The sequence below is a fragment of the Sparus aurata genome, chromosome 18 (genome assembly GCF_900880675.1).
Source record: "Sparus aurata chromosome 18, fSpaAur1.1, whole genome shotgun sequence".
NCBI lineage: Eukaryota > Metazoa > Chordata > Actinopteri > Spariformes > Sparidae > Sparus > Sparus aurata.
In genome coordinates, this window is record NC_044204.1 from 25,080,579 (window position 1) to 25,096,323 (window position 15,745).

At 41.8% G+C, this 15,745-nt stretch overlaps 1 protein-coding gene across 9 annotated transcripts in view; it reads left to right on the forward strand.

Moving 5' to 3' along the window:
• The window catches only part of LOC115568600 (protocadherin gamma-C5-like), a 281,207-nt gene that overhangs the window by 15,309 nt on the left and 250,153 nt on the right, over positions 1 to 15,745 (forward strand). The window contains exon 1 of one of the 9 annotated variants that reach the window (XM_030396079.1): positions 1,198 to 3,757. The exons of 6 other annotated variants lie outside the window; for them this stretch is intronic. In XM_030396079.1, the coding sequence (XP_030251939.1) occupies positions 1,373 to 3,757 (2,385 nt within the window). In that variant the 5' untranslated portion in view covers positions 1,198 to 1,372. Of the gene's footprint in view, positions 1 to 1,197; positions 3,758 to 4,831; positions 7,387 to 10,949; positions 13,542 to 15,745 lie in introns of those variants that run through there. 2 more of the 9 variants (XM_030396070.1, XM_030396064.1) reach the window with 2 other exon arrangements.

The window sequence follows — 15,745 nt, forward strand, 5'->3', positions numbered from 1 at the left end:
TCCTGAAGTTGACGGATGCCTTATATTGTAATGTATTTTATTGCATTTTTTCTAATGTAAATATGTAAATGAGCTGGATTGAGTGGAAAACATAGGTCAGTTCAGGTCATTAGTTCAAATATGTATTTACTTCTATAGCTCCTTTTTGGTGACATCCACCTTTTTGATTGTTTATTTGCAGTTTGGCAGTTTTGTTTAATGTTTACACGTACTAGCAATGTAAGGTAAACATGTGGAATTGTTGCAAAAAGCCTTGTTATGATATAGGATCGTGTGCAGACTTTGTAATAGCCAACACAATGATGCCACTCCAATACTCTCGTAAAGTGATACTGTTTAACGCATTCATGATTATGTTTTTTTTTCTTTTTTTGGGGGGGGGGGAGTGTGCTCGACATCAGGCAGATGCGACCTCAGTATTAGTACAACATCCTTAGATTACCAAGATATTAAGTGTTTTCTGTAACCAACACCAGTCTGTCTGTTTTCAGGACGAGTGACGTAATGAGTCTTTGCATGTCCTTATTTTTAGATGCTATTGATTTAACAGAATAGCATGTACATTGCAAGCTAATGAAGCTACAACCCATTTTTGTTTCAGGCAAAAGTGAGTTTTTCTGAATGTGTTCTTCAAAGCTGACGTTTGTGGTCCTCATTATGTTGCCGATTAAGCTCTGTCCATGGTGCTGAAAGGGTGCATGGTTGGCGCACTCAAAGCAGTTTTAAAGCAAGTCTGTGTATTCTGCTTCCGAATAGTTCACTTTTTAGAAGCATAGAAGCCACAGTGAAAACAGGAAAAAACAACTGTTACATATCGAAAGTAAATCTTGACACTTTAATGCATCTTTCCTTAATCAAACAATTTTGTCAATCAGTGCAAAATGCTTGCTGCCTTAACTGTTACGTCTTGCTTTACGTTAAACAAAAAACGCATTTAACTTCACACACTGTTTAATCTAATCAACAACTGTGGCGATATCTAACAATTATTTAGTTTGAGTAAACATTTATTCCCTTTAATCTGCGAGGGTGTCACCTTCTGCTCTCCATACTTATATGGGGATATATTGATAACAAGCCATTCACCTGACAACCACATACATATTTTATCACATGCTCTCTCTTAAATGAACACATTGTGTCGCTGTCTACCAGTTTACGAGGAACCATTGCAATGCTGTGTAGCACAGCGTCTCCACCCATTGTTCCTAAGCGTTGTGTATCCAGTTATGTGAAACGAGCTGTGTGATCGTGTTGCTGATTTCTGTCTTTGGATTATGCTGATGTAGTGCATCTCACACATATTCGCTTGTTGAGCTAAATACATTTTAAGATATCTTCTTCTCACTGTGGATACTTATCATTTTCAAAAATGGAACGCAAAGGATTTTCAAAGCCTGGCCTGGTAACACGCATTGTCGTCTGTCTGCTCGGGCTGCAATTCGTATGTGCCGAGGTGAGCTATTCTACCCCAGAAGAGGCGAAACCAGGAACAGTCATTGGAAATATAGCCAAAGATCTTGGTCTGGATATATCTACGCTCTCAACTCGTAAGGCCCGCATTGATTCAGACGGGAATAACGAACGATTTTGTGTTATAAATTTGAAAAACGGAGATCTAAGTGTCGCTGAGCGGCTTGACAGAGAGAGTCTTTGTGGCACAAAACCATCTTGCGTTTTCGGCCTGGAGCTTGTACTGGAGAATCCGTTAGAATTACATCGTATAAATCTACACGTTCAAGATATAAATGACAACTCTCCGCAATTCAAAAGAGATTCACTCAGAATGGAAATACACGAGTCCGCAGAAAAGGGCACTCGTTTCCTAATCGAGGAAGCACATGACGCCGATATTGGAAAAAATTCTGTTCAGAGGTACAGCCTACAGAAGAATGGACATTTTGTTTTAATGAATGATGCTAGCAAAGTTGAATTGGTTCTAGAAAACAAACTTGATCGAGAGACACAACAAGAGATTGATTTGCCTTTAACAGCTATTGATGGTGGCTCTCCTCAGAGATCAGGAACTGTAATGATACACGTCACTGTACTGGATGCTAATGATAACGCCCCAGTGTTCAGCCAGGCCGTTTATAAAGCCAGTCTACCTGAAAACTCTCCTCTTGAAACGGTGGTGGTTACAGTAAGTGCTACTGATGCAGATGAAGGAGTGAATGGTGACGTGACGTATGACTTTGGCCATGTTTCAGAAGCAGATGAAAAGCTGTTTTCTATTGACGGTAAAACTGGAGAAATAACAGTCATTGGTAACACAGACTTTGAGAAGAAAAATTCCTTTGAGCTGCGAGTCATGGCAAATGATGGACTAGGATTAAGCTCTTACGCTAAGGTTTACATAGACCTAACAGATGTAAATGACAACGCACCGGTTATATATCTAAAATCACTGACTAACCCCATACCTGAGAACCTGTCATCCGGTACAGAGGTGGGTATCATTAACGTGCAGGACAGAGACTCGGAGAGTAACAGACAGGTCCGCTGCTCCATTCAGCAAGGAGCCCCTTTTAAGTTGGTTCCTTCTATTAAAAACTATTATTCTCTGGTGACCACAGGACAACTGGACCGTGAACTAGTGTCTGATTACAACATCACAATCACTGCCACTGACGAGGGCTCTCCACCTCTGTCCTCCTCTAAAACTGTTCAGTTATCTGTAGCAGACATCAACGACAACCCACCTGTGTTTGAGCAACAGTCGTACAGCGCATATGTGAGTGAAAATAACAAACCCGGCTCCACTTTATGTTCCGTTACTGCTCGAGACCCCGACTGGAGACAAAACGGTACAGTGATTTATTCTCTGTTACCCGGTGAGGTGAACGGTGCCCCGGTGTCCTCCTATGTGTCTGTTAATGGAGACACGGGGGTGATCCACGCTGTGAGGTCGTTTGATTATGAACAGTTCAGGAGTTTTAAAGTGCAGGTGATGGCCAGAGACAACGGTTCTCCTCCTCTCAGCAGCAACGTGAGCGTCAGTGTGTTCGTATCGGATGTGAATGACAACTCTCCTCAGATACTGTACCCCGCCCCGGAGGGCAACTCCTTCATGACCGAGCTGGTCCCCAAAGCTGCACACGGAGGCTCTCTGGTGTCCAAAGTGATAGCGGTGGACGCGGACTCCGGACAGAACGCCTGGCTGTCCTATGAAATAGTGAAATCCACTGACCCGGGACTTTTCACTATCGGTGTCCACAGCGGAGAGATCAGGACACAGCGGGACATTTCTGAATCTGACAGCATGAAACAGAACCTTATTGTGGCAGTGAAAGATAACGGACAGCCCTCTCTGTCTGCCACCTGTTCCATGTATTTACTTATTTCAGATAACTTGGCTGAGGTGCCAGAACTGAAGGACATTTCTTATGACGAGAAGAATTCCAAATTGACTTCTTATCTGATCATCGCGCTGGTCTCTGTGTCCACCTTTTTCCTGACCTTCATCATCATCATCCTGGGTGTGAGGTTTTGTCGCAGGAGAAAGCCCAGACTGTTGTTTGATGGAGCAGTCGCCATCCCCAGCGCTTATCTCCCTCCTAATTATGCAGACGTTGACGGCACGGGAACTTTACGCAGCGCTTACAACTATGACGCATACCTGACAACAGGATCTAGAACCAGTGACTTTAAGTTTGTGACATCTTACAATGACAACACACTGCCTGCTGACCAGACTCTGAGGAAAAGTCCATCAGACTTTGCTGATGCATTTGGGGCATCACAGGAATCACTGGAGGTAGGCTTCTGATATGGATTTGCAAACAACCTGTATTCTTTGTGTTGAACCACTCTGATAATATTATAGTGACTACATGTTGTTCTTGTCACCAGTCACTGATTCCCCAACAAAGACTAGAATATTTTGTTTGGAAAATAATTCTTTATTCATAAGGACTTAGTCAATAATGTTAAGGAAAATTAATATTTGATTGGCTAAATCTGTTTTCATGTATGCCACCAACACGAGCAAATGTCCTCAAGTTTCGTTTTATGATACGTTGCTGTCCATTATCCTGCAGTTAACCTCGAGTTTTCGAGCACTGTTTTCTTTTAAATCATTCTGTTGCCGATTTAAATCGTGGTAATTTAACTACAGAAAATATATTTATAACTTTGGCTTGGTACATAGATTTTTCGTGACTTTGGTTCCTCTTACTCATTGTAGTATGTGTATAGCTAAGCTTTAATCCACAGTCAAGTATTGTGGTCGAATTATTACTACAGTCTGTATCTTGTTGTACACAGTGACTTGAAAACAAGATGTGTCTTGCACTGCTATCTCGCTACCCAATTACTGAGCATGTTTGTAATGTGTTTGAGAAGTGGTGGTTTAACTTTATTGTGTTAATGTGGCCTGCTCTTTCCGGTGGAATTGTATCCCATCGGAATTTAGAGGAAGTCATTTATAATAGCTTTTTGTCAATCACAGTTATAATCGCGATGCAGTTAAAATACTTAATATCATGCAGTCAAAATTAACAGCATGTTTACGCACAGCCGAAAACAATACAATATAATGCAGTCTACACAAACACACCTTAATTGGATTAATGATTCCTATTTACGCGCCGACTAATGTATTGCATACCCTACATACGTGGGATTTTCCAGCCTACTTTTGCAGTCATTCAGTTTGTATCCCCTCTAAAAAAAACACATCATCTAGCCTTTAATGTTATCTATCTATCGTCCTTAGATGCGTTGGTTTCTATGAACTTTACTGACAACATGTGGGTGACTCTATTTGTAATCTTTCGCACATGCTGTGAGTGTCGCTGTCTACCAATGGAACACTTTAAAGGGCTCCATGTGAAATCGTCATGCGTCTCCACCCACACTTGTCCTGCTCATTGTTTGCCAACACAGTATTTCTCTTCCCTTGCTCGCGGATATTCACGTTCCTGTTTTTTGTTTGTGGGGAATACTGAAGAGGATATTAATATTTCTGGATAGTCTGAATGCTGTATGATGGGATATAACCGATTCCAAGGCATGTTTTTCTGCGGCCTACTGGTTTTGCTTTTTGGGTTACAGCTGTCTTATGGCGACGTGAGCTATTCTTTTCCGGAGGAAATGAAACGAGGATCAGTGATTGGAAATATAGCCAAGGATCTTGGGCTTCAAGTAAGCAGGCTTCCACCTCGGAAGGCTCGAATTGTCCACGAAGGATACCGTAAACGTTATTGTGAGATAAAGATAGATACCGGAGAACTGATCGTTGCTGAACGAATTGATCGAGAGGAGCTTTGTGGAGCGAAGATTTCATGCATTTTGAAATGTGAATTGGTACTCGAGGATCCACTCGAATCTCACAGGATATCTTTGCAAATTGTGGATATAAATGACAATCCACCCATTTTTGCGAAGGATGCCGTTAAACTTGAGATAGGTGAATCGGCTCCCAAAGGCTCTCGTTATAGAATAAATGCGGCACGCGATGCAGACATAGCACAAAACGCTGTGCAAAACTATATTTTAGAGAAAAACAATTACTTTGCTCTAAATGTGCTGACTAATTCTGTTGGTACAAAATATAGTGAGATCATTTTAGATAGAGAATTAGATCGTGAGGAACAGCAAGAAGTGACCTTATTGCTGATAGCAGTCGATGGTGGTAATCCACAGAGATCAGGTACTGCAGTCATACAAATCACTGTACTGGATGCTAATGATAACGCCCCGGTGTTCAGCCAGGCCGTTTATGAGGCTTCTTTACCTGAAAACTCTCCTGTAGATACAGTAGTAGTGATAGTGAGTGCTACTGATGCAGATGAAGGAGTGAATGGCAAAGTAACATATGAATTCAGTGGAATAAGTGATGCAGCAAAACAAATATTTTCCTTGAATGAAAATACTGGAGAAATTGTAGTAGCGCAAAATGTTGACTATGAGGAAGAGACAAAATATGAAATGCTTATTGAAGGAAAAGATGGCTATGGCCTTTCCTCAGAAACAAAGGTTGTAATAGATATAACTGACGTGAATGACAATGCCCCAGACATACATATTAATTCATTAGCAAACCCCATACCTGAGAACGTGTCACCTGGTACAGAGGTGGGCATCATTCATGTGCAGGATGCAGACTCAGGCAATAACAGACAGGTCCGCTGCTCCATTCAGCAAGGAGCCCCTTTTAAGTTGGTTCCTTCTATTAAAAACTATTATTCTCTGGTGACAACAGGACAACTGGACCGTGAACTAGTGTCTGATTACAACATCACAATCACTGCCACTGACGAGGGCTCTCCACCTCTCTCCTCCTCTAAAACTGTTCAGTTATCTGTAGCAGACATCAACGACAACCCACCTGTGTTTGAGGAACAGTCGTATAGCGCATATGTGAGTGAAAATAACAAACCCGGCTCCACTTTATGTTCCGTTACTGCTCGAGACCCCGACTGGAGACAAAACGGTACAGTGATTTATTCTCTGTTACCCGGTGAGGTGAACGGTGCCCCGGTGTCCTCCTATGTGTCTGTTAACGGAGACACGGGGGTGATCCACGCTGTGAGGTCGTTTGATTATGAACAGTTCAGGAGTTTTAAAGTGCAGGTGATGGCCAGAGACAACGGTTCTCCTCCTCTCAGCAGCAACGTGACCGTCAGTGTGTTCGTATCGGATGTGAATGATAACTCTCCTCAGATACTATACCCCGCTCCGGAGGGCAACTCCTTCATGACCGAGCTGGTCCCCAAAGCTGCACACGGAGGCTCTCTGGTGTCCAAAGTGATAGCGGTGGACGCGGACTCCGGACAGAACGCCTGGCTGTCCTATGAAATAGTGAAATCCACAGATCCGGGACTTTTCACTATCGGTGTCCACAGCGGAGAGATCAGGACACAGCGGGACATTTCTGAATCTGACAGCCTGAAACAGAACCTTATTGTGGCAGTGAAAGATAACGGACAGCCCTCTCTGTCGGCCACCTGTTCCATGTATTTACTTATTTCTGATAACTTGGCTGAGGTGCCAGAACTGAAGGACATTTCTTATGACGAGAAGAATTCCAAACTGACCTCTTATCTGATCATCGCGCTGGTGTCTGTGTCCACCTTTTTCCTGACCTTCATCATTATCATCCTGGGTGTGAGGTTTTGTCGCAGGAGAAAGCCCCGACTGTTGTTTGATGGAGCAGTCGCCATCCCCAGCGCTTATCTCCCTCCTAATTACGCAGACGTTGACGGCACAGGAACTTTACGCAGCGCTTACAACTATGACGCATACCTGACAACAGGATCTAGAACCAGTGACTTTAAGTTTGTGACGTCTTACAATGACAACACCCTGCCTGCAGACCAGACTCTGAGGAAAAGTCCAAGCGATTTTCCAGAGATGTTTCAAGATTCGTTGGAGCCTCTCGAGGTAGGCGCATTTGCCTGTTTTAAGCGGAGTCAAAGCCATTCGTCTGCTTCCATTTTTTTCACCTGCTCAGATCAGTTTTTTTTTTTTTTTTTCTCACCTGGTCAAATCAGTTTTGGTTGCTCTTTATTAACACATCTATTTTGTATTCAACATCCATTACTTAATGACGTAGAAGAACACAGTAGAGCACATCAATGGTTATACATCAGGACATTTTGTCTTTCAACCTATATTTTGCATTTCAAAAACAAATCTTCATTGGCTATTTTCAAAGAAAAATATTCGAACGTAAAACTGTAAACATTTAATTTTGCTCAGAAATGTTTGTGTACCATTTAACAGGCTTTTGCAATCTTTCGATGCAGAAAGTCAATGATGATCAAACATACTAGGACAATGTCTTCCTATGACTTGCAGTAGCACATTCATGATGCCTAACTAGTGTAATTTCTGTACTGTTTAAATGGCTTTTCAATTGTGTCTATGAATCTCACTCTGCTTCCCCATTTTCACTCAACGTTACAACTAAATGCAAATTTGTGCATCAGAATTGTTCCATATGTACACAACAATGACGAGGCTGGGCTAAGATTTAATCTCAATGGAACACCTGTAACCCGAGAGGGGGGGTAATCTATCTATAGAAAGTCTTTGGCACCAATCCTGGTCCTAATATTCTTGGTATCAGTGCTTAGAGTTCACCAAAATACATTAAACTCAAAACCAAGGGGTTGAATTTGCTACAGATTTCTTTCATCTCTGAGATTCTTGAGTAGATTGACAGTAGCAGACTCTTTGAAGAGCAATAAGAACTCCAGCCCACACACGAACAAACACAGGTTCATGGAAGATAGAAAACGTTTATATATATTTCCAACAAGTTCGGTTCAGTTCTGTTTCCTTACATACATTGTCTGTAAATCATATAACTTTGACTTGAATACCTCAGTTTAACTCAATATCCAACTCTACTGTGCAAATAGGACACATTCAAATCTCACAACATTGGAAATTAAATAACTCAATTGTATTGTCCATATAACAAAATTAAATGTCCTACTCAGTCTTTTCAGTTTAAGGTCTTTGCCCCTTTAAAGTTTGAATTTTGTAAGTTGAGATCCTTTAATATAAAATAAATGCCCTTCAACTTAATTTTTCCCTTCGATGCTGCTTCACAGCATTCGTCTGTGTTCCTTTAAGCAGCGGTATCAGTTGTCAAAGTCTGTGTTGGAACAAAAAAAAAAAAACCCCACAGATCTTGGGGAAAAAAAGTGCAGACAAAATTAGAAATCCTCTCAGTCAAATTCCAGGCCTCGTGCTTCCTACTAGCACCTTGGAACGGCACACATCGGCACCCAGGGGAAACCGCAGCACCCACGAGCAGCGAAGGTCTGGACTGCGGTTGTATAGTCCCTAAAAACAAACCAGCCTGCACACGTGTGTGTGTGGAGCAATTACTCTTCAGTTTAAAACTCTCTCTTTACTTAATCATGGAAATGAAATGATTACTTACAATAAGTACAATAACATTTTTGAAATGAACTATCTTCAGTGTCTTTCTTACAACTCTCAACCTTCTGGATTTCAAAATAACACACATTAACACTTTACAGTGCATACATACCAGCTTTAAACATTGCAAATACACACAGTAAACTCATCCGCTTTACCTGAGCTACAGCAGCGGCTATGACTGTAGCACTTAGCTTCTAGGCCGCAATTAAGCCGATAATGTGGGCGGCTAAAAAGCTCATCAATATCAACCACAGCATACTCAATACCTCACTCATACACAATATCCTGACTAGTTTTTGTTTTACGATTCTCGTAAATAAAAGTAACACAATACTCAACAGTTTCACATCTAAATTGTGATGCTAGTCAGTTAACTCACCAGGATATCCACGTTAATTGCAGACAATGCCCGTCGGAGTTTCTGTCGGTGACTCTTCTCAACAGTAATTTGGCAACTCGGTAATTTCCCTCTCTTGGCAACACTACCAACTCCTCTCACTTTCACGTCAACTTTGGGAAATTCATCATGAAGTTGTTTTGCGTTCTCCAAGTCTAATTTATTCACCTGTCTTAGCTGCATGCTCTGCGGTGACCATTGGGGGGTTGTGTTTTTTTCATGAGGAACCTCCCTGTGCGCCGCTTAAGGACTTAAAGGAGAACTTCGGCCAATTTAAACATGCAGCTTCATTGCTCAAGCTACCCTTGACTTGCCAGTACCGAAGACGCGAACACATTTGGTCCAACCATTACAGAGCTCCATGAACGGAGACTTAGCAATGACAGCTAACAGCATGGGGTCAGAACTTTACACTGTGTTTTAAGCGTCTTAACATGCTCCACATCTCACACCGAATGTTATGCAACAACAGCAGACACCTTAGCACACAGCACTGTAGCGTGTATGACTCAAACTGAATAAAAAAGTAGGCAAAACAGTGTGTTTGTGCAAGGAGCTACTTACCTGTTTGTTGACATCCGTGTGTTCCGGTAGCTAGACCAAACTAGCATATCCATCGAGTGTGCACTTAACAGGCTTAACAGGCTATTGTAAGGCTCATGGCTCATGACAGGCTGTAACATGGACATGTACATTATGAACATAAACACAAAAATGCTGGATTACGTTTCCGTCTCCGCCAGTGAGGGAGTAAGTGCACGCTCGACGGATTGACTAGTTTGGTCTAGCTACCGGAACACACGGATGTCAACAAACAGGTAAGTAGCTCCTTGCACAAACACACTGTTTTAACTACTTTTTTATTCAGTTTGAGTCATACACGCTACAGTGCTGTGTGCTAAAGTGTCTGCTGATGTTGCATAACTTTTGGTGTGAGATGTGGAGCATGTTAAGACGCTTAAAACACAGTGTAAAGTTCTGACCCCATGCTGTTAGCTGTCAATGCTAAGTCTCCGTTCACGGAGCTCTGTAATGGTTGGACCAAATGTGTTCGCGTCTTCGGTACTGGCAAGTCAAGGGTAGCTTGAGCAATGAAGCAGCATGTTTAAATCGACCGAAGTTCTCCTTTAACTTTCAAGTGATGCATTTAGGGAACATTTGTAACTCTATAAACTGTAGAAAATAACCTGGGTTACATTTGCACTTCTAGGAACACTTGCATAGTATTAATCTCACTGGGGTGTAATCAGCGACAATAACTCTCACCGGAGACACGTGATTGACGTGAAGACCACGCCCTTGTATTGTCAATCGCCCAGATAGGTGGGAAAACAGAAAAAGAAACAGTGTCCGGTGAATTGCGGCCTGACCTTTGCTGTGCGTTATTTATACCGTGGTATTTATGCATGGTGGTGAAACCATATCGACCCTTATAGATCCCAGCTCACATGTGCAATAAAGCAGTTTCACGGAGGTAAATAACACAGAAGCTTCCCCTCTGCATTTGTAATGGTCATTTATTTGTGTTTGGATCTTACCGTTGCCTGGACTATGGTGTTTTTTGTCTTTCTCATTCGAGTACTTTATTATTCAAGTTTTTTGTAATACCCACAATTCACTCACAGTGTCGCTGTCCACTAGCTTTACTTAATGGTATTAGATCATGTTGCCCTACGCGGTACACATTTCCAGATCCTGACAGAGTCATCGTCAGTTAAAAACGGTGAAGTCGCACCATTTATAGTCGGACTAGCACTTGTTATTTGACGAGGATTCCGGCTGTCTGGGTATTTTTATTTTACAAGTCTTGCTTCTGGTGGATTCGGCCCGGTCTTGCCCGACAATGGGACACAAAGCATTCTCAGCGGTCCGCCTGGTCGCCTCCTTTGGATTATTTCTTCTGGCGCTGCAAATCGCCTGTGGAGATGTGTCTTATTCTTTTCCGGAGGAGATGAAGCGCGGCTCTGTTGTTGGAAATATAGCGAAAGATCTGGGAATTGAGGTCGGCAAACTGGGTGCTCGAAAGGCTCGTATTGATGCAGACGGAAACAGCAAACGCTATTGTGACATTAACCTGAGTACCGGGGATATCATTGTTGCCGATAGGATTGACAGGGAGGGCCTTTGTGGTAAGAAGGCGTCTTGCGTCTTGAAGCAAGAACTCGTTTTGGAGAATCCGTTAGAGCTGCACAGCATCAGTGTTCACGTTCAAGATATCAACGATAATTCACCACAGTTTAAAAAGAACACAATAAAATTTGAAATTGGTGAATCAGCTCCCAAAGGAAGTCGCTACCGTCTAGACGAGGCCCACGATGCAGACGTCGGACAGAACGCTATTCAGGGCTATAGTATCGAGGCAAATGAAAACTTCAGATTGAATGTTATTGCAAAAAGCGGAGGGGGGAAATACAGCGAGTTAGTTTTAGAGAAGGAGTTGGATAGAGAACAACAGAGGGAGCTAACGATTGTGCTAGTGGCAACAGACGGAGGCACATCACAGAGATCAGGTACTGCAGTCATTCATGTATCTGTGCTGGATGCTAATGATAACGCCCCAGTGTTCAGCCAGGCCGTTTATAAAGCCAGTCTGCCTGAAAACTCTGCTGTAGACACTGTAGTGGTCACTGTGAGCGCAACTGATGCAGATGAGGGAATTAATGGAGAGGTGACTTATGAATTTGATCACATTTCAGATGAAAATAATAACGTATTTTCACTTGATCAGACAACCGGTGAAGTGAAAGTCAGTGGATCAATAGATTATGAGGAGCTGTCCGCTTATGAAATGCAAATTACAGCCAAAGATGGTGCTGGATTAGTGTCATCCTCTACACTGATAATTGATATAACCGATGTAAATGACAACACCCCACTTACATTTATTAAGTCGCTGACTAACCCCATACCTGAGAACGTGTCACCTGGTACAGAGGTGGGCATCATTAACGTGCAGGACATAGACTCAGAGAGTAACAGACAGGTCCGCTGCTCCATTCAGCAAGGAGCCCCTTTTAAGTTGGTTCCTTCTATTAAAAACTATTATTCTCTGGTGACCACAGGACAACTGGACCGTGAACTAGTGTCTGATTACAACATCACAATCACTGCCACTGACGAGGGCTCTCCACCTCTGTCCTCCTCGAAAACTGTTCAGTTGTCTGTAGCAGACATCAACGACAACCCACCTGTGTTTGAGGAACAGTCGTACAGCGCATATGTGAGTGAAAATAACAAACCCGGCTCCACTTTCTGTTCCGTTACTGCCCGAGACCCCGACTGGAGACAAAACGGTACAGTGATTTATTCTCTGTTACCCGGTGAGGTGAATGGTGCCCCGGTGTCCTCCTATGTGTCTGTTAACGAAGACACGGGGGTGATCCACGCTGTGAGGTCGTTTGATTATGAACAGTTCAGGAGTCTTAAAGTGCAGGTGATGGCCAGAGACAACGGCTCTCCTCCTCTCAGCAGCAACGTGACCGTCAGTGTGTTCGTATCGGACGTAAATGACAACTCTCCTCAAATACTGTACCCCGCCCCGGAGGCCAACTCCTTCATGACCGAGCTGGTCCCCAAAGCTGCACACGGAGGCTCTCTGGTGTCCAAAGTGATAGCGGTGGACGCGGACTCCGGACAGAACGCCTGGCTGTCCTATGAAATAGTGAAATCCACCGATCCGGGACTTTTCACTATCGGTGTCCACAGCGGAGAGATCAGGACACAGCGGGACATTTCTGAATCTGACAGCATGAAACAGAACCTTATTGTGGCAGTGAAAGATAACGGACAGCCCTCTCTGTCTGCCACCTGTTCCATGTATTTACTTATATCTGATAACTTGGCTGAGGTGCCAGAACTGAAGGACATTTCTTATGACGAGAAAAATTCCAAACTGACCTCTTATCTGATCATCGCGCTGGTGTCTGTGTCCACCTTTTTTCTGACCTTCATCATCATCATCCTGGGTGTGAGATTTTGTCGCAGGAGAAAGCCCAGACTGTTGTTTGATGGAGCAGTCGCCATCCCCAGCGCTTATCTCCCTCCTAATTACGCAGATGTTGACGGCACAGGAACTTTACGCAGCGCTTACAACTATGACGCATACCTGACAACAGGATCTAGAACCAGTGACTTTAAGTTTGTGACATCTTACAATGACAACACAATGCCTGCTGACCAGACGCTGAGGAAAAGTCCTTCAGACTTCGCAGATGTCTTTGGAGATTGTGATGCTTCTCCGGAGGTAGGCACATGTGTCCGTGTGACTTCATCCCAATGATCCAGCCAATAACCGAAGGAACTGTTATAATTTGTACTCCCCTTCATCTTTTTTGAAGATCCTTTAAAATATAACATCCATTTGAGCTGAAGTCACCTTGTATAAATTACTTTAATTGGTTTCTAAACTCACAAACTGCATGGTCACCCATCGGAATATACTGTGGGAAGCAGATCTTTGATTATATGTGGTAATCTGAGTAGAGGGCTGTTGATGTCGTTTGCATCCTTTCCCTAAAAGCAATCTATTTGTTAACACAGCATCTGTGTTTCTGCCTGTGTCTTCTCAATAGAGCAGCAGCTTGTTCTTTGTGTCTCTGTCCTTGGTGCTGAACTTTGCTCTGGCTTTTTTGAAGTCAGGAGCAACTTATATCCATCATCTACCTTTCTAGTTAGAAAAGTGTCTTCCTGAACCTATGTTACATTTTGTACTAAACATTTAGATGTGTTATTACATCTACGCTCTGCCATATAGTGAAAAAAAGAGGGGGGACAAAATCAGTGAAATTAGCCGAAAGTTGATTTTGGTCAGTGGGTAATATTTCTTTTTGTAAGTGTATCTAATTAACGAATTACTTCCATTTACTTTTGTTAATGTTACTTATACTATATAATATAAAGTATGGTTATTCCTCTTTTGGTGGATCTACAGTAAAGTTAAACTGAAATTTTATATTCCATCAAGTGATGTCAGTCCATTGTTTTTATTTTGTTGTTGTATTTGTAAGCATGATGTATCTTTTATTTTTTTTATAAAGAGCTTGTTATGTAATTCAAGTTGTCTTTGGAGGCTGTTGGAGGCAGAATTGTGCCTGTTTCTTGATTAAATATCGAAATCTATTTTGTTTTATTTTATTGAAAGAGAGAGGGAGAGTGTTTGCATGTGTGTTTGTATGTGTGTGTGTGTGTCAGAGAGAGAGAGAGAGAGAGAGAAAGAGAGAGAGCATCTTGCATTTCTAATCATAGTAGTGCTTCATTACACTTTTTTTAGATACTTTATTGAAATTTGTTTTCATTAAAACTTGACTAAGTAACTTTATAATGTGTTAATACTCACTTCTGAAGTGTTATGTTTAATTTTTACTCACAAGGTCACTAAAGACCAGCTAAGGAATCAAATATTCAGTGTGCTCTGCACACCAGCCATCGGTTTGTCTACCCATGTATTGTGTAAAGCCTTCAATACAGATGAGGAATGCTTAAAAGGCATGTATTTTGATTAAGAATTTGACATTTGATGACTACACGAACCTTGAATAATAGTGTTGTGACAGTAGTTTCATAAATGTTCAGATGTCATTGTATGATGACTGAACTGGTGCTACCTCACTTCATAATCAGCGGTGTTTACTGATCATTTGTAGTCTTGACTGATTATTTTTTTCTTAAGCAAGCAGAGCAGTTGCACAGCAGCTTTGCATTCTGTTCGGAATTCTGTTAAGTTTACACTTTGTTTCTTTCAATTGAGTATGTGTGTTTGTGTCCATAGAGGTAGTGGTCTACTACAGGATAATTTACAGAATAGCTACACTCTTATTCCTGACAACACTATGGGTTGATTAAGTTTCCTAATAATTCCATTTCACATCTTTAACCATACAACATAATATTGTTGACATAATTAACCAGGAGACTGAACAGCATTTGGACGATCACCGGAATTCTTTGCCTGTATCATTTTCATGCTGCAACTAAGCAGAGTGATGATGGCCATGGCCTGTTTTATTGGCTTGGTATTCACTTATTGTGTTATCTGATGATCAGGTGGACTAAGAAATACAAAACTGCTGTTTAAACTTCATGACAGTACACAATGGACTTATCAACAATTGTTGGATTTCACTTTTTAGTCAAGATAGTTGTTGCAATCTACTTTATTTTTCTGTTGGCAAATGACATTGAGTTGTATAAAATGAGCTATGCCTTTGTCCAAGTGAGTCTCATCATTTAGAAATTAAAATTGTGAGTCACATCATGAAGTCCTTTAAAACTAATGTTTTATTTTAATAGAAAAAGTTTTTAAACTGAAGTTATAATGATACATCACCATTCCATCTATTCATGAGATTTTCATCACCTATCTACACAGCAAAACTGTACATTACTGTCAGTTTTAGGTTGTTATGGTGGCCTTTTTCATAAAATCAAATAAATAATTTGCACATCTTT